This window comes from Peromyscus eremicus, unplaced genomic scaffold (genome assembly GCF_949786415.1).
Source record: "Peromyscus eremicus unplaced genomic scaffold, PerEre_H2_v1 PerEre#2#unplaced_71, whole genome shotgun sequence".
NCBI classification, from domain to species: domain Eukaryota; kingdom Metazoa; phylum Chordata; class Mammalia; order Rodentia; family Cricetidae; genus Peromyscus; species Peromyscus eremicus.
In genome coordinates, this window is record NW_026734312.1 from 777,587 (window position 1) to 797,745 (window position 20,159).

Genomic DNA, 20,159 nt, shown 5'->3' on the forward strand with positions numbered 1-20,159 from the left:
TAATATAAAGAAGATGCTAAGAAACCACTATGTGACACAGGGGTTTGTACAAGTCAGGGAGATGTGAAAGTAATTCATGACATGCTCAACAGCAGCATATCTGTCCAAGAGCAGGAGATCCTGTTTTTTCCTGAACCCAAACCTATCACAGATTTATAAAGAGACACCCATTGACTCAAACAGCATCACCTTGTCAAACAATGGCTCTGGGTAGTGTCTTGCCCTCTCAATTGCTGTTCTAAATTTTTTTGGTTTGTTTCGTTTTTTCCGAGACAGGGTTTCTCCGTGTAGTTTTGTGCTTTTCCTGGAACTTGCTTTGGAGATCAGGCTGGCCTCGAACTCACAGAGATCAGCCTGCCTCTGCCTCCCAAGTACTGGGATTAAAGGCCTGCGCCATCACCGCCCGGCCTAAATTCTTTTCATCTATAAAATAATGCAACATTAATTTCAATATAATGTATTTTTCTATGGGTTTCCTGACTATTAAAATTTGGGGATATGGGGAAATGGATATGAAATCACAGTCCTAGAGATGAATCTCAACCTTATCTATGTCTTTCTTTGGAGGTCAGGAGAAGCTCCTTAAAGGCCAGATCAGGGAAGTACCTCAGCTGCCAGGTATGCTGAGTGTTAGTAATGAGTGGCAATGTGTCCACTAATTACCTTAGGCCAGAGATTAACCCTAGGGTTGATGCACACACATGCCTGTGAAGAACTCTTGGTTGCCCTCTAATTCTGAGCTTCTTCAGCAAGATTTCTGGAAACAGATCTTTGACAAACTTCCTTCTTCAGAAATAAATAGAACTACTTATAAGGGAAAAGTCATTTTGATTTTGTCCTTCTTATAGAACATGTGACAGCCCCTTCTGTGCAACTTCAAAGGACTATAGAGGAGGCTAAGGTCTCGGCCCAGGAACTGCAATAACCATAGTTACAGGGACAGAGTGCAGGTCTGAGGAACAGAGTGCAAAAGCCAGAAGTTCAAGGAGGAGACAGCAGGGACACTCATGAAATGCTCTGTTATCTGGTTGCCATTTTAGCCTCTCTTTATGTGAATTTCTTCCACCTAAAGAAAGGAGGGTGGAGATGGACCATGGAGATAGGTGCTGCAACCAGGAACAACTTGTAAAATAACGTCTTTCATCATTGGGACTTTTTAATGGACACAGAAATATGTCTTCTTAAACTATAGTCCACAAATTGCTAAAGGATTTTGGTTTTGTTTTGCTTTTGTTTTTGCTTTTTATTCTTTTTTTCCAGCTCCCTGCATTCTCTTTCCTTTACCAGCTTATGGCTATTGCTTTTGTTATGTGGATTAATTCACACTTAAGAAGGCAGGAATCACAGAAGTCTCACTCACATGCTCTTTCAATGGTTGCATGTATTAAATATGCAACACATGAAATTTCAAATCTTGGCATTAAATCCTTCTTGAGCAATTTAACCACAGCAGCCATAGTTTACTATTTTGTTAGAATATAAATAATAGAGAGAGCACATACAAATAATGGCATTTTGACGTGATAAGGTGAAGTTCCTGCAAGGATACACACCATGAGTGTGAGCTCTCCTCCTCCCTCTGCTCTATGCCTTCCACTCTCAGCTCAGTCAGGACAAGCCTATCATCAGGAACAAACTCCCAGAAGAATCCCTCACTGAATATACACTCATGAATCAGTCACTTCCACATCAAGAACATGGTTCCAAAGGACAGCAATCACATGAATCAGTCACCATCTCTCTTCCAGTGGGATCTCAGCCCTCAGGGAAGGAACTGAGCCTCATCAACCATTATAAGATTTTCACATGCTACCATGTAACTTCCTAAACTGGGCCATTACTTCCTAAAGCAAAGTGGGTATAGCATTGTGCATAATTCACAGGTAATCTGGACCAGAAAGGATATTGACCTCCAGGAAGCAGGAAGGAATAAAGCACAGAGAGAATAGACACTCGTGATACTTAAACGGATAGGCAGGATCAAAACTCAGGCTTTCTACCCTTAGTGTAGAATCTCTTCTTACTGATTTCAACTTCTGGTGAGGAGTTTGAAAAGAGGGCGAACCACATCTTTCCAAGGTGTTCTACCACCTCCACATGACACAGGACATCATGGCCCACTGAGGAAAACCAGGACAGGAAAGGAAAGGCTTATGCTATTGTTATCTTGTTATTGTTGCTTGAGAGAATCAGAACAGAGGCAGTAGGTATAAATTCATGTCCAGCCACAGGTCCCTTCCCCAAGGGCTAAGAGAGAAGGTGTCACCCTGGACATTCAGGTAGAGTAGTGGCCACTGCCAGATCCTAGACACACTGAGTGAGCTGCAGAGAGAAGAGGTGGGTGGCAGTCCAGGGGAGCCCCAAGGAACTACTACTCACCCATGCCCTCAGTGTGCTGTGGCAGTCTGAAGATGCCCTTCAGGCAGAGAATGGGCAGCAGTTGAGGCTGTATCAGCTTCAGTGAAGTAAGCAAGTCCTGCAATTCATCCTGCCTCTTAGGAGGGTGCACCTGGAGCAGCAGCTACTCTTTGGTGTCCCCAGCCTCCTCATCAAGCTGCTGCCACTTGCCTGGGCTCAGAGTGACCACTGCCTTGAAGCATGGCTTCCACCTTGGTCATGACCTGGGCCAGGGTCTGAGGCCAAATGCCTAGCAGTTCCTGGTGCTGAGTGTCTATACTGTCTGGCCAACCTGCCTCACCTTGTCCGGCTCTGTTGGATGGCACCAGGGCTATCAGAGACCTTGGTGCTGTGGGCTGAAATGGGTGGCTTCTTAGTGTACTGATAGGCCCGAGACAACAGGGGCCATGGGCTGGAGTCTGTGGGCCTGGGTCTCCAGAATTCCAGTGGTGCTCAACATGTACACCCTGGGATCCCAGGCATAGCCAAGATGACTGAAAAGGAAGGAAGATTGGAAGAGGAGGAGGAGGTGCAGAAGACAGAAGGGACCCTGGTGGGGATGGTAGCTAAGTGGGCCTTAATGTGCAAAATCTTACTTAAAAACATACGATAATGTATAATATAGAGCAGCAACAGCAAAATGATGTTTAGAATGATTTCATTTGAGTATAAGATGCAAGGGTCATCTCCTTATTTTCTTGGCTGCCTATAGTGGGTGAGGTTTAAACTCTGTTCATCCCAAATGTCAGCCTACTCCCTGGTTGAATTGGCATAGTTCTAACTATCACTATTCCCAGAACACTGTACAAATTAGGCAGGATTCTGTGTTAGACCTGTGCTTGACCAACACAGCTCTCCCTTACCACCCACAGCAATAATTTCATATATTGTCTTGTTGGAGAAAATGAGGTCTCTTCAATGATCTTGAATTATTGTCATGGTGTTTTTTTTATCATGACAACAGGAACTCCTTGACAACAATTTCCTATTTCCACAATAGCTTTTACTACATTTACTATTTATACTTATTATGCTAGTAACAATTAAATGACTTTCTGTGGGATGTTTTTTGTTCTAATTATTCATAGTTAATACTATCATAAATACTGACAGAAGAGGAAATACTGATAACTAAGAAATTGGTACTTCCTTTTAGCATGGAAACATGTCATTATGAAGGCTTTAAAAGATTGTCAGAGTTTTTGGCCAAACAGCCTATCTGTCATGATAGAACTCTCATCCAGTGACTGGTGGAAGCAGATGCAGAGATCCACAGCCAAGCCCCAGGTGGAGCTCCAGGAGTCCAACAGGCGATAGAGAGGAGGGATTATATGAGCGAGAGATATCAAGATCATGATGGAAAAATGCACAAGGACAAATAGCCCAACTAGTGGAAACACATAAACTGGGAACCAATAGCTGAGAAGCCCCCATGGAACTGGACCAGGCCATCTGGATAAGTGAGACAGTTGATGAGCTTGAACTGTTTAGGAGGCCTCCAGGCAGTGAGACTGGGACCTGTCCTTGGTGCATGAGCTGGCTTTTTGGAACCTGGGGCCTATGCTGCGACACTTTGCTCAGCCTTGGTGCAGGGAGGAGGGGCCTGGACCTACCTCAACTGAATCTACCAGGCTGGGCTGACTCCCTAGGGGAGACCTTGCTTGGAGGAGGTGGTAATAGGGGGTGGATTGGGTGGGGGGAAGGATGGGGGTTGGGAGAAGGGAGGACAGGGGAATTCGTGGCTGATATGTAAAATTAAATTAACTATAAAATAAAAATATTTATTAAAAAATAAAATAAAATGACCATACAGGTATCTCTGAACTGAGAACTTGGCCAGAGACAAGGGGAAGAAACATTCAGTTCAGATTTCAAAATCAATTCATCAGAAGGACGGTTTTGGTTGTAAGAACAATTCAATGCAAGCATTCATTCCAAGCCAGTTCCTCTTTATTCTCCTGTTCTACTTTATATAAGTGCATTTTACTTTCAGGTCACTTTTGAAGAAAGAGAAAGCAATACATTTTCATGGAGAAATGGAATCAGAGCTCACATGATTTCATTTTGTTAGGATTATTACCACAAAATCACACAGGCCTACTGCTTTTGTTGCTCATCATCTCCGTATTTTTTGTTGATTTGCTTGGCAACTTAGCAATGATCCACCTCATTCGTGTGGATCCCAAACTCCACACCCCCATGTACTTTCTGCTCAGTCAGCTCTCTCTCATGGACCTGATGCATATCTCTATCACTGTTCCCGAGCTGGCATTCAACTTCCTCTCTGGCCAGAAAAGCATTACCTTACTGGGCTGTAGAGTGCAATCCTTTTTCTTTCTGAACATGGCAGGTTCTGAGGGCTTGTTCCTGGCCTCCATGGCCTATGACCATTTCGTGGCCATCTGCCACCCTCTTCATTATCCTATTCCCATGAGCAAAATGATGTGTCTGGAGATGATCATAGGATCTTGGACACTGGGCTCCATTAACTCCTTATCACACACAGTCTATCTCCTTCACATTCCTTACTGCCATTCTAGGTCCATTAACCATTTCTTCTGGGATGTCCCTGCCATGTTGCCCCTGGCCTGTATGGACACTTGGGTTTATGAGTACATGGTATTTGTGAGTACAAGCCTGTTCTACTTCCTTTCCTTGGCATCACAGCTTCCTGCGGATGGGTCCTTTCTGTTGTCTTCTATATGCGCTCAAAAGAAGGAAAGAAAAAGGCCTTCACCACATGTTCAACTCACTTAACTGTGGTGACATTTTACTATGCACCATTTGTCTACACTTACCTCCATCCCAGGAGTCTCCGTTCCCCCACAGAAGATAAGATTCTGGCTGTCTTCTACACTATCCTCACCCCTATGCTCAACCCCATCATCCACAGCCTGAGGAATAAGGAGGTCCTGAGGGCCATGACAACAGTCTTTGCGACATTCTCTTCCACAAAAACTTTGTCATTTCCTCTCTACTCATATTTCAGTCCCTGGAGAATGACAGAGTAGTGTTGCCTATTGGAAATGTAATGTGTCCCCCACACATGTCATACCTTTCTGGTGACTTATTACTGGTTAAGATTAAATAGTATGTTCATTATTACACACTATAGCAATTATTCACATGTTTAATTCATAACATTATAGTCAATTATATCAATAACAGAAATTTGGCAATTACTACTCTAATATAATATGACACATTATACTTTATGAGTGTATAAATATTACTGTAAAATGATATTGTAGGCTGATATTGACTTGTTTCTACAAAATCAACATAATTAATTGCTTTGATTATATGTTTTGCTTTCATTCTTTTCATTATTAAAAGTTTATGTATATTGAATATTTAAAAAAGATTGTCAGAGTTTTAATGATTATGATTTGTAAAAAATATTCTGAGAATTGATCTATATCCAACTTTTAAAGTGACAATTAGTCTAATCTTTAAAACAACACTTGGGGTAAACTTCATTTACTCATTCAATAAATAGACTGTGAGTAGTCACTTTCTGCATGCTAGGCCATTACCTAACCAATGAGGTTACAGTGGTAAGTAGACAAACACCTACTGGAATTGAAGTATACATAAATTACAATAAATGAGACAGGCACACAGGTAGACGTGTAGTAGTTAGAGGACAAAAAGCAATTTTTCTGGAAGATGGAAGGAACTTAAACGAGTAGGACCAAGTGGGAGAAGCTAAGAGCATGGAATATCAGCAAAATCGAAGGGAATATAAGAAAAACCTTGTTTAGCCTTGATGCATGTGGGAGGGGCTTGGTCCTGCCTCAACTGAATGTGCCAGGCTCTGTTGACTCCCCATGGGAGGAGCCCTGACACTTTTGCAGGAGGGAATGGGAAGGGTGGGTCGAGGGAAAAACTGGGGGAGAAGCAGAAGGAGGGATGAGACAGGGATCTATGTTTGGCATGTAAAAGGAATAAAAAAAATGTCTTTAGAAAAATACTTTAAAAAAAAGAAATGCCAGACAAAAAAGATTCAAGAACAGGAAGATGCTGGGATATTCAGTGTCACTTCCCTCCAGGGAAAGGGACAGATAAATCCAAGTTCAAGTCAGAGATGAAACAGGAGCCAGATCTATCTGTGTTAGGAGACACTGGTAGGTACTGTGAGTGGAAGTGGAGGCAAGTGGGTTCTTGGTGAGGAACAACAGTTTGACTTCTGTGTGGATGAATTCCTTTAACCACACTCCAAGGCAATGGGCTTCCCTCACATTTGCCAGCTGTGATGATTGTATTTGCATAACACTGCTTTACATGTAAGTAGAAATGGGATCCAACTATGTAAATGATTGTGATACTGAGAAATGCCTGACTATGGCCTTGAGTATAAACCCATCACAATAAAATATGTTCATCATGAATATTATCTCAAAAGAGAATTTGTTTTGTAAGTCAAACATGATTATCTATTTTCAACACATATCACAGTCTTACTTATTCTTTTCTCCTGTCTCTTTTTTTTTTTTCAAGGTACTTTCTCACTTTTATTTATAACAAATATTCCCCGATCTCTTCTGGTCAAAAGTTCTTTGAGACAATTCCATCAGCCTTAGCCAATCGGAGAATAGAGTCATCTGATTCACCCATCCTTCGAATGGCCCCACAGATAGCATAGATTTTAAACTGGCCATTAAACCGGCCTGTGACCCTGTCAACCTCGGCCACATTCATCTGGATGGATGCGTGGTCCTTGGCAGCAATAATGCGGTTGCTCGCGGAGCATTTCCGCGGCACGTACAGGTCCACGAACTCACCGGCGTCGTTCTGCATGTCGAGGCCGTGCCTGCTCACTAGGCCAGCGGGAGCGCAGAAAGCTTCTCCTGTCTCCTTAATAACAGAATCCTAGCTGTGAGTATGCCCACTGTGTCTTTGTAGAGTGGGTTCATTTACCTTGTGCTACAGCAGCAGTAACAACAGCTGTAAACACATGCAGCAGAAGCAGCTTCAGCAGAGGCTGGAGCCTCTGGAGAGGAAGCAGAAGCATGAGAAGCAGAAACAGCAGAAGCAGGAGCAACAGCAACACATGTGGAAGTGGAAACAGAGTCATAAGCAACAGTTCAAGTGTTTCTGTGACCAGAGTTCTCCAGTGTGACCTCTGGTTCATGGAGTCTGTTCTTACTCACTTCTTGAGCCTTTAAGGACAATTTGAGATGTGTTATGTTTCATAAAAAGGGAATGTTACACTTTCATTCATTTTATCACTTGTCAATGCCATGGTCTTGATTTTAGTCCACAAATATCTGTGTATCCCTTTCAATTTTATCATTAGAGACCACTAACATTTTTCAACCTCTGCTTAATGTCTACTTGAGTAAAAGACCCATGGTTTCATAAATCTCAAAAGCAGATATGACCAACTGGTTTTAAAAAAAATCTGTACTTTTTTAACTAACACATTCATTTCCAGCATGATGGGAAGACATATACAGAAAAGGTCAAAATGTGTCCTCTCTAGTCTGCATGACCTGGTTGTTGAACAGCCAGATTGAGAGAATGTGACAATGAAGGGCTTCTAGAAGGAAAGGAACCTCTCCCTTCTGCATTCCATTTATCCTTTCCCATAGCCTTTCACAATTGCCCATTGGGATCCTGGGATAGCAAGAGTGAAGGTGAACTCAAAATGCATGAACAAAGTGTGTCACCAGCTGCTGAGCTGCAAGTATGGATTCTGCCGATGCCTTCTGGCTTCTCCCTCCTTTTCCATGACTGTTAAACTTGTGAGATGTAGACTAATGGCCTGCTCCAGCAATATCGTCTGCTTTGAGTAGGAATATTGTGAACAAAGCCTCAAGAATTCCTTCAAAGCTCTGAAATGGTGCTACCCATCCATTTATGTCACAAAACAGTTGATAGAATTTCCACAATGCTGACTCACATAGGTTACCCAAAAACCCATTCTACCTGCTAAATTGAAGAGGTGTGTTCTCGGGTCTTAGTGAGATCACTTGGTATTTAAGATTCCTTGAATTTGGTTCCTGACACCCAGCAGGGGGCTCATATCTGTCTAAAACTCCAGTCCTGGGGGATCCAGTTCTTTCTTCTGTCCTCAGTGACTTGCACTAGGCTTGCACAGGGTGCAGAGACATATATACAGGGAAATCATTCGCACACAAGCATGCACAACAGTACAATCAAGTGGGAGTTTTACAAACTGACTCAATGCTACTTGGTAGATGAGCAGTCTCCTCTGCTTTTACATAATGTCTCTAGATTTCTGTCAGTCTTCACAACTCAGTCAACATCAGAATTGAGGATCCTATTTTGGCATCAAATACCACATTTGCTCATTTTATATGCTACCTAAAGTTTAAAACAAATACAAAACTTGCCTAAATAATAGAGCCTAAAGTGGTTATAAAACAAAAAAAAGACAGATTACTCCTAAAATAAACACATGGAAGTGTATATACTTGTTAAAAGTACTTAAAGTGTCTTCATTTTCATTGATCTCTAGGAAGTCTTTAATTTCTTTCTTTATTTCTTCCTTAACCCATTGGTGATTCAGGTGGGTATTGTTCAGTTTCCATGAGATTGTAGGTTTTCTGTAGTTTTTGTTGTTGTTGAAATCCAACTTTAGACCATGGTGGTCTGATAGAACACAGGAGGTTATTCTAATTGTTTTGTATCTGTTTAGATTTGCTTTGTGACCAAGTATGTGGTCGATTTTAGAGAAGGTTCCATGGGGTGCTGAGAAGAAGGTATATTCTTTTTTGTTAGGATGGAATGTTCTGTAGATGTCGATTAAGTCCATTTGAGTCATGACATCAGTTAAGTCCTTTATTTCTCTGTTAAGTTTCGATTCGGTGGATCTGTCCAGTGGTGAAAGTGGGGTGTTGAGGTCTCCCACTATTAATGTGTGGGGTTTTATATGTGATTTAAGCTTTAATAATGTTTCTTTTACATATGTGGGTGCCCTTGTGTTTGGGGCATAAATGTTCAGAATTGAGACTTCATCTTGGTGGATCTTTCCTGTGATGAGTATGTAATGCCCTTCTTGATCTCTTTTGATTGATTTTAGTTTGAAGTCTATTTTGCTGGATATCAGGATGGCTACACCCGCTTGTTTCTTAAGACCGTTTGATTGGAAAGTCTTTTCCCAGCCTTTTATTTTTAGGTAGTGTCTATCTTTGAATTTGAGATGTGTTTCTTGTATGCAGCAGAAAGATGGGTCCTGCTTTCGTATCCATTCTGTAAGCCTATGTCTTTTTATAGGTGAATTAAGTCCATTGATATTGAGGGATATTAATGTCCAGTGATTGTTCATTCCTGCTATTTTTTGGTGGTGATGTGTGTGTACTTTTCTTCGTTGGGGTTTACTGCTGTGGCTTTATCTATTGCCTGCGTTTTCGAGGGTGTATCTGACTTCCTTAGGTTGGAATTGCCCCGACCCCATCCCTGGGCACCAGCCACTCCGGGGAAGACCTGCCCAACTTGGCCCCAGGTTCTGCTCACCGGGCAGGTTCCCTTCTAGCCCCACCAGGAAGGATCCCCTTCTCTAAGACCCCTGGCAGACCCTGCAATCTCCACGCCCTGCCCCCACTGGACTGCTACTCACATCACCAGGCAGGCTACCTGGAAAACAGGACCCCAAGAAAGACACAGGGATCGCCCAACGACAGAGAAATGGAATGAGATCTACATGAACAGCCTGGACATGAGTGGGGGTAGTGAAGGGCGAGGGTCCAGGGAAAGAGAGCTTGGGTGAGTGGGAGATCCCAGCTGGATCAACAACAGAGAGGGAGAACAAGGAATAGGAGACCATGGTAAATGAAGACCACATGAGAATAGGAAGAAACAAAGTGCTAGAGAGGCTCACAGAAATCCACAAAGATACCCCCACAACAGACTGCTGGCAATGGTCGAGAGACAGTCCGAACTGACCTACTCTGGTGATGGGATGGCCAAACACCCTAATTGTCGTGCTAGAAACCTCATCCAACTACTGAGGGATCTGGATGCAGAGATCCATGACTAGGCCCCAGGTGGATCTCTGGGAGTCCAATTAGCGAGAATGAGGAGGGTTTATATGAGCGAGAATTGTTGAGACCAAGGTCGGATAAAGCACAGAGACAAATAGCCAAACAAACGGAAACACATGAAATATGAACCAATGGCTGAGGGGTCACCAACTGGATCAGGCCCTCTGAGTGGGTGAGACAGTTGATTGGCCTGATCTGTTTGGGAGGCATCCAGGCAGTGGGACCGGGTCCTGTGCTCATTGCATGAGTTGGCTGTTTGAAACCTGGGGCCTATGCAGGGTCCCTTGGCTCGGCATGGGAGGAGGGCACTGGACCTACCTGGACTGAGTCCACCAGGTTGATCTCAGTCTGTGGGGAAGGCTTTGCCCTGGAGGAGAGTGGAATGGGGGGCAAGCTGGGGGGAAGGTGAGGGGGGCGGGAGGGGGGAGAACAAGGGAAACTGTGGCTGATATGTAGAACTGAATTGAATTGCAAAATAAAAATTAAAAAAAAAAGTACTTAAAGTGGTCATGGTGAATAATCTCAAAGGTCCTATTTAGAGATGAACTTAAAACACTATGGACACATGAATTTGATGGGAGGTTTGTCAACCTTAGATACATTTTTATAGTTCTCTGAGTCATTATTTTCTCTACATTATGCAGTTTATCATAAGACAATAAAAAGGAAACCCCTGTATTTATAACACTTTTTGCATCTCCCTCTAGTATTTAGACAGAAGAGACCACAGTACAGACCTCTAGTTACTTCACCATTCCATACACCAGTTGGAAAACAGAAACAATGAAGTCAATCAAGAAATATTTTCCTCAACTCCTGTGTGGAGGTCCATGACTTTAATGTTAATACTAGCAAGGCAGAGGCAGGTGGCAATTTGAGAGTTCAAGGACAGCCTATTCTACATAGCAAATTCCAGACTACTTAGGGCTATATAACAAAAGGATATTTCAAAAACAAAGAAATCTATATCTAGACATAATTTCTTGAACAGATAAAGTAGCTGATTTCTGTAAGCAGAATACACTTGACAGAGAAAATCTAGGACCAGCTGCTCCACCAATACAAGTGAACTTTCTCTTTTCCCAGAGCTAGGAACCATCCTTATAATCGTCCTGTGTCGTTGTCAACTTGGACTGTCTTGTTGTAATCTTTAATGAAGACAAACATTTGATGTCTTGTTAGAGTTCAGTGGAGAAGAACTGACAGTGTCTCTCTTGGTCCATCAGTTTACACTTTGCATGCTGCCTATACCAGGTAAACCTTACTACTCCAAATCTTGTATTGGTCTGGGCTTAAATGTGTTGAACTGCAGAAATATGGTTACTTTTATATCAGTGTCATGATATGTTTACAAAGTGTGTAAACCACTGCCATTTTGGTTTACTAGATTTACATATGTATTCACTATGACATTTTGTTAGCGATATTTTGGTATGCTGATTTATCATTTGGATAACTTTTTAAAAGAAAATTTTAGTGGGGGGAAAACCACCAAATATTAACAATACCTTGACTAGAGTCACAATTTGTAGTCAACTGATTCCACAAAGTATGTTAACTTTAACTGACTTACTTTGTTACATTCAAATCCTACTTCATTCAAAGTAGTGCAGACTCCACACAGGGTTCTCCAGCTGTTCGTACATACACACTAAGTGACTGCTCATTCATCCACCATCCAGTAAAGCCTTAGAGACACTCCTATCATTTTACATTGAAAGATGACAGGACAACTTTGGACTGTCATTCAACAAGACTTATTCATGTACTACAGACCATTTCAGCACTAGGAGATGGCCTCTTCATAACATGCAGTGTTATATAAAAAATGGTAAAAAATATTTTCCATTTGTACAGGCAAACCCCTTTGGCATTCCAATTATATCAAGCACTAATGAAAATCTTTTCTGGTTGAGAAAGATTTAAGTCAAGTTCCGGCCCTATGAAGGCACTGAGATGATTTCCCCATTATTGCTACATGTCTTTATACTCAATGTCACAATAGATCTGGTCGATTCAGCAACCATTTTTTTTCTGCTGGTTTATAAATCTGGAAGTAGAAAAGCAAGCCACATGTGAGCCAAACTGCAAAGTATGTGGTTGTTCTTTTTTCTCTTTAATTTCTGATGGGCTACAACCATTCTACATTCTAAGAAAAACTCAAAATGCTCCTCAAACTACTTCCAGAGATTCAAGATTGTATGATTTCCTTTCAATACCGGGGTGGTGACACATGCCTTCATTCCTAGCACTTGGGAGGCAGACAGGCAGATGTCTGTGTGTTCAAGACAATCTTGGTCTTCAGAGCCATGTTGGTGATAGTCAGGCCTACACAGAAAAACTCTGACTAAAAAAGCAAAACAAAAGGAAAACACAAACCACCACAACAAAACCTGAATGTGCTTGGTAGCTGCTGGTGTTTGGCTGATTTTTCTAACATTGTTTCAATCTAATCTGAGATCTGAGCAAGTGTTTGGTCTGTTTTCTTCTTCCTGCATCACAGCTGCCCTGTTCTGGAAATTTTGTTCATCCATACAAAAGGTTTGTTGGATTTTATGTGTACAATAACAAAACTTTGTAATTCCTACTGCTGTTGCTGTTGATATTAATGATGATGATGATGATGATGATGATGATGATAATAATAATAATACTGAAGGAGAAAACCCGAAAGGGAAGGAGTTGGGCCACTCCCAAGAGTGTTTGAGTCCAAGGCCTGCAAGTTGGCCTTCTTTGTGCCATCCCAGCCCAGTGCTGCCTGCAGCATGTCTCCCATCCTATAGAGGGCGCCCCCTTGCTTCAGTCCTTGGAGATGGAGAGGTGGGTGAAGATGGGGTGGCTGAGACCTGGGTCTAGGCTGGAGGAATCAGCCTGAGCAGCCTGAGCTCTGCAAGAGCTGTCTTGATCCCATAAATTCTGCATCTCTGGGCATCGCCTTGATCATGGGCAGATGGGACAGACAGGAAGGCAGCTGGAAACCAAAGTTAGGCCAGGGCATGCAGGTCAAGAGAGATTTAGCAGGGGGTAGCACCTTGCATGACATCCCTGCTGTCTGCTGTGGTAGTCAGTAGGACGTAACCATAGCCTCTAATCGTTGGGTCTAGTTGGTCTAGCATTTGATGAGATGCTTGGCCCTGGCCCGAGGCAAAGATTTATTGTCATGGGAGGCCACACATCTGGTTGCTGAAGGGGCACCATGGAGGCACAGCAGGCTGGGGGCACCCAGGGGGCCAAATTCACTGAAATGGAGCAGAAGGAAGAGGTAGATTTGAAACAGGATAAATCCAAGGAGGATGAGCTTGGCGGTGGCATGCATGAAGTAGGTCTAACTAGCAACATGGGCAATTCCAGATCCCTAGGCTGTTGGTGCTGGCTGGACTGGGAGCCTGAGAAACTGAGGCTGTGCTGCACACCAAATGCAGGCCAAAAGCTCACAGGTCTGTGGAGACGCCCCCACCCCACAACTTCCCACAATGGTTCGGGCTGCCACTTGTCTGCTGTCTGGATAATATGGCAGCCTGGACCAGAGGGCAGGAGGTGATCTGTGGAGGGTGTAGAATAGTCTTGAGCCCCATGACCATAACTGTAATAATGCCAAAGCCTCCCAGCACTGGTGTCATTGTGGGCTGTAGCTGATATTACCATCTTCAGCTCTTCTGATATTGGAGCCTCCATCTAACCTGGGTGTGTTTCATTTTGCTTGCTGTCCATCTCCCAGGGAGGTGGAAGCAGAGTGAGGTTTGATTTGTTGTCTAGTGCTCATCCTCAATGCTAGCACAGGACCCACTGAACAGTAAGCACTTTAAACATGCAAGTCAGAAGTAGGACATGGTGGCCCATGCCTTTGATCCCAGCACTCAGAAGGCAGAGGCAGGTAGATGTCTGTGAGTTTGAGGCCTGTTTGTCTACTGAGTCCAGGATAGCCAGAGCCTCATAGTAAGACACAATCTCCAAAAACACACAAACAAAGAAAAAGTGGGTTTGAGAGTTGTATCAGCAGTTAAGAGCACTGGCTGCTATTGTGAAGGATGAGTGTTTAGTTCCCAGCAACCATACAGAGGCTCAAACACACTCTTTCAGCCTCCTCAGGCACCAGGAACACATGCAGTGCTCACACATACCTGCAGGAAAAATATCCGTATACATAAAAAATGAAATAAACATTTAAAAGGGGGAAAATTAAAATGATAAAAATGCAAGTCAGGGCCTTAGGAAATGGCTCAGCATGTAAAGAGTAGCAAATCATCAGCTCTTCCAAATTCTTTTTTGAGCCAAGGATAACCTGGTTTTGAGAGATGATGACAGGTAGATAGATGGATGGATGGGTGGGTGGGTGGGTGGGTGGGTGGATGGATGGATGGATAGATAGTAGATAGATGGATAGATAGATAGAATTATAGGCCTATAATCATAATGAACATATAAACAGAAATTCTCAATAAAATACTTGCAAATAAAGTTCAGGATTACATTAAAAAAATCATCCACCGTGGTCAAGTTGTCTTCACCTCAAACATGCAAGAATAATTCAACATACACAAATCAACATATTTACTACACCACATAAAATGAGTAAAGGACAAAAACAATACAACCCTCTGAATATATGAAAAAAAGCCTTTGTAAAACCCAGCTTTCATCAATGATAAAAGTCCTGGAGAATCTAGGGATATAGAGGATATAATTCAACATAATAATTGTACAAGCCCACAGCATCATCATAGAAAATAGAGAAAAACTCAGAGCAATTCCAAAAAGGAGGAAGAAGAAAAGGATGTTCACTCCTTCCACTCCCATTCAATATAGAACTTGAACTCTTAGCAAGAGCAATAAGACAAGTGAAGGAGATAAAGGGGATACAAATGGAAAGGGAGAAGTCAAAATGTCCTTATTTGCATATGATATGATTCTAAACAAATAAAACTAAAAGTTTATCAGAAGTCCCCTAAGCCTAACAAATAGATTCATAAAAGTGAAAGATTGTAAAATGAACACAAAAAAGTTAGTGGCCTTCCTGTACACCAATCACAAACATACTGACAAAGAAATCAGGGAATCAGTTCCACTCACAAAGGCTTAAAAATGTATGATAAGACATTTTATATAAGCACACTTTAAAAGCATGCTATTAATAAAAAGTGCTATGAAGTACCCAAGAGCAATCCTAAATACATGCAAGACTTTCAAAGCTGATGTTCTGAAAGATGCTAAAGACTTAAATGAATGGAAGTTTTAAAAGTTTTGTGGATAAGTAGGTAATATAAAAGGTCAATTTTGCTAAATTAATAATACTAATGCAATAGATACTGAATTAGAAAATGTGAATACAATACATCACCATTTCTGTGGAACTTCATAATGTGACCATACATGTTCTATTATTGGACAAAGGATAATTTTTAAAGTGGAACAGGCAGGAACATCCAGAGATAATTTTAAAGGGTAAAGTAGGGAAACATGTCATATCAGAGAGAAACATGACATATGAGATTAAAAAAATAAAAACCACTTTAATGGAGATATGTAAGCAGTGGGTGTGATTGATGAAGTAGATATTGCAACAGATTGCAGTGTCCAGATGTTTGTAATTGCTGAAAAAAGTAGCTATAGGCTGGAAGGAGAAGCATGGATATGAGAGCATACCCCGAGAATATGGCAAGTATTCTAGCTAGCTTTCTATTGTTGTAATAAAAGTCCAAAGAGCTAAATTGGGAAAGTGAAGGGTTTATTCATCTCACAGGTTGCAGTCCATCATCAAGGGAAGCCAAGGCAAGATCCCATGGCAGGGGCTTGAAATCACAGAGAATTCTGTTTACTGCTCTGCTCAGCTAGGTTTCCTCTGAGGTTCAGGTTCACCTGCCTAGGAATGCACTACCCACATAGGGCTGAGCCATCCCCCACTGGTTACCAACAAGAAAATGCCAAAGAAGCATGCCTGCAAGGCAGTTTGATGGAGTCAAATCCTCAACTATGTGTCAAGTAGACAGCCAAGATTAGCCATCACAGCAAGTCAGAGGGGGAAAACATAAACCTCGCTTAGTGCAAAGAATGTTGACCCTCCATGGAAAGGATTCTAAGTCAATAGTAAAATTTCAACTGTAGGAAGGATAATTTAAAAAGATTTATGTCAGAAATGAAACAATAAGTCAAATAATTAGTGACAATAAGCCCAAGTCACAAAGGAAAAGTTGGTAAATTTGACTTCTTAAAGTCCCTTCTGGAGGCTGCAGGGTGGACATGGGGAGGAGCTGTTGGCTGACAGCACCTTTGACTATCCTTCCACTGTTTTGGTGGAGGAGTTCTTATCAGAAACCGTACCCTTTACTACAGAAGCTAGGTCCCAAATACAAGACTCAATTACCAACTGAATGCCAGAGCTTATGTTCTAGAGAAATGGAGTCCATTCTGCTTGATGATTTGGGGAAGGCTGCAAACCATTTTCAGAGCCATGGATGTTGAAAGCTTCTAAAGCTGCACCAGGCACATTGTCTATGGTCATTACTCTTGGTTACACATACTGCAGTGCCCATGCTCATCATGCTAGTGTCAGTGGTGAGATCTGTAACATGATTTAACTCTGGAATATGATTTGTTTCCTGTTGATGCTGTCTCCAATCCTGCCTCTTTGACCATCAAAGAAACTTCAAATATTAGTAAATCATTTTTGTTCTTAAAGCAGCTGGAGGCTTCTAGCTCCTGTTTACAATGAAGACCCCACAGAAGGCTTTCCTGGGTTATCCTTTTAAACTGGAGTTTTTCCTTTCTGAGAATGCATGGAGTAAGCAAGATGTGTTCTGGAGGAGTTCGAGTCCAAATTCATGTGGCTCTTCCTGACACCCCACTCTCGAACAGATTCAGTCTGTTATTCTTCTCTTTTTTTTAAAGACAACCCATTTTCTATCTCTTGGACCCTTTTTTATCACAGTTACTACCAGCCATAACATAATGATTTGAATTTCAAATCTAAAATTATAGAAAGAGTCCAGATTGTTTTGTATCTGTGTTTCTAGCTAATCCTCTCCTAAGACTGGTATTTCATCCTATTATAGCCAGACCAAAAAAAAAAAGGCCACTAAAAGTCATCATGACTATGAGATCTACAGGTGACTCAGATGTGATTTTTGATTATTGTCACTCCTTCCTTTCACTCTCTAAGTGAGCCTTTTTCTCATGAGTATTAGTGAAGGGGGAATAAGACTGTAATGATTATTCTTAGTTTTCAGCGTGACTGTATCTGGATTAACAAACAACAAAAAATAGAGGGCACACCTGTGGGAGAGGTCTGCTTATTTTGAAGTATGAAGATCTAATTCTAGTTTGGATCTTTGAGGGATGAATTCACAGCTTTAATTCAGATCTTTAATCCAGGTTTAATCTGGACTACTCTTTTGTTGGAAAGACTTGGAAGAATGGATCTCTTACTCTTTCTCTGAAGCATGAATCTTCAAAGTTCTTATTAGTAAAAACAAATCTGAGCTAGTTATTGGGGTAAATGCTGGAAGATCAGAGAAGCAGAACAAGCCGTAGCTACCTCACCTTGCCATTTCCTCAGCTGATCCTGTTTCCTCAAGCTGGAAGCCTTTGAATCCTCATCCAAATGGATCTCAGCTGAACTGATTCTCAAAATCTTAACGAGCTCAAGTTCCTGGTCCTCACGCCTTATATACCTTTCTGCTTTCTGGGATTAAAAGCTCACTTCCTGGGATTAAAGGCTTGAGTAACCATGGCTGGCTGTTTCTAGTGTGGCCTTCAACTCAAAGAGATCCAGAGGGATTTCTGCCTCTGGAATGCTAGGATTAAAGATGTGAGTGCCACCATTTTCTAGCCTCTGTATCTAGTGGCTGTTCCGTTCTCTAACCCTAGAGAAGTTTAATACAGTGCACAATATTTTGGGGAACACAATACCACCACATTTCCCCTTTTTTGTCTAAAATTAAAAAAGGTTATAACTAATACAAGAAAAACTATCCAATAAGTATATACAATATATACAGTCAAGAATTACATTAACAATATCTAGTTCACCAACATTTGACAGATTCAGACAAAACCTCCATTAATATATATTAACAATGTCCAGTCCAGTAACATTTGATAAACTCAGACAAAAAAATTTCATTACTTATCCTATTTAAAACAAGTAGTTCCTTTTTAAAAGTGGATTCAAAAATTGACCTTTTTATCTTATCATATTCATATCCTCTCTTTTTTCTTTTCATAATAGATTCAGTAATCTACCTTTTTGTCATTTTTATATCTTCCCCTTTTTCTTTTTAGTGTAGATTCAATGACCTACCAATTTATCCTATTATTTCTTCATCCTTTTCCTCAGAGTAGATTCAATGATATACCTCATATCTATATTCTCTTTTTCTTTTTCTTTCTCTTTCTTTTGGCTTTAAGCAGCACTGTTAAGCTGAGATTCATTCTGGATGAGGGCTGAGAGGCATCCATTCTGAGGAAACAGGATCAGCTGAGAAACTGGCAAGGTGAGGTGGCTGTGGCTTGTTCTGCTTCTCTGATCTTCCAGTGGTCACCCTCAATTCCTGGCTCCAGATTTGTTTTTATTAATAAGACCTTTTAAGATTCATACTATATATCACTGCTTGCTGTTAACTTGTTAGCAAAACCATTCCTTGACTGGCATTAAAGCCTACTTACTTCTTTAAGATTCCAGCATATACTGCAGATCAACTGAGTCATCCAGTCTTGAGGAGTGGGCATCTACTGGATTATTGGGCTTTCCATTCACAGCCAGATATTGTTGTATTAGATAGAGCACTGATTGTAAGCCATTTTAACAAATACACTTTCCATAGAGAATCATTGTATTACTTCTAGAGAATGCTGGTTAAGACACCAGGTATGTAGAGAAGACATTCTAGAACAGTTAGGGTCTCATAACAGTCTCAGCTCACTTAAAAATTCCCAATAGTTACCTAAACCATAGCCTTCCCCAGGTGCTTGCTCACTTCAGAGAACTCAACCCTCCTCCTCGATGATCACGACCGAATACCTTGGCATGCTTTATTTTTTCATATTATTGGGTATGGATATGAGGAGGGTAAGTGCCAATTTTAGGCAGTGTTTATAAAGTGAGTGTTCAACACCCCATGGGTGAATTACTGAAAAAATTCTTATGAAGCAGAGAGAAATGTCTAGCTTTGGAAGGAGGATATGCTGAATGACTTCCCCTGTGTCACAGGAGAGACTCCTGCAAAGGAAACCACAGCTTCTGGTCAGTTCATGGAGAAGTAATTAGTAAGGAGGCAAAGGCTTTGCCCCATGACATCAGCAGACCCTTTGCTGGGCATTCTATTATATCCTTGACAGCTCTTGGAATCCCCAGTGATGTCACTAGTGTTGTAGCAACACTGACTGCCTTGAGGTCATTTGTTCAGTGACCACAAGCTTGGCCTCTAGACATGCTGTCCGGACGTAGAAGTCTGTTTGGCAGAGGGAATGGACAGCATGGAGAGACCAGAGCGAGGCAGAAGGAATCTGGTCCAAGGTCTCCCTGGAAAACATGGAAAAAATGGTCCTGGGGAAGAGGCAGTGAGTTTTGGAAGGGGCTGGGGAGCTTTCTGGATATGGTGGGCTTCAGCTTTCCAGGGCTAGGGCTAAAGAATTGGGAACTTCTGGGATGGAGGCACAGAGAAATTAATGAGATTTCTGTACCATGACTGGATTTCACTGCCACTGAATTCCTTTATTTATGTGACAGTGATAATAGGGAAAGGAGAGAACCCTGGA

The 20,159-nt window shown here is 41.7% G+C and overlaps 1 protein-coding gene, 2 long non-coding RNA genes and 1 pseudogene across 4 annotated transcripts in view; 2 read left to right on the top strand and 2 right to left on the bottom strand.

The window, feature by feature from the left end:
* The window catches only part of LOC131901316 (uncharacterized), a 99,177-nt gene that overhangs the window by 22,782 nt on the left and 56,236 nt on the right, over positions 1-20,159 (top strand). The gene's annotated exons all lie outside the window — the stretch shown is intronic.
* LOC131901317 (uncharacterized) overlaps positions 1-20,159 on the bottom strand; it is a 64,354-nt gene that overhangs the window by 11,133 nt on the left and 33,062 nt on the right. The window lies entirely within an intron of this gene.
* Positions 4,304-5,547, top strand: LOC131901308 (olfactory receptor 2L13-like; annotated as a pseudogene).
* Positions 6,899-7,235, bottom strand: LOC131901311 (small ribosomal subunit protein eS21-like). The gene has a single exon (XM_059252510.1). It carries the CDS (start codon positions 7,195-7,197, stop codon positions 6,946-6,948), a length of 252 nt encoding a protein of 83 aa, XP_059108493.1. The 5' UTR covers positions 7,198-7,235; the 3' UTR covers positions 6,899-6,945.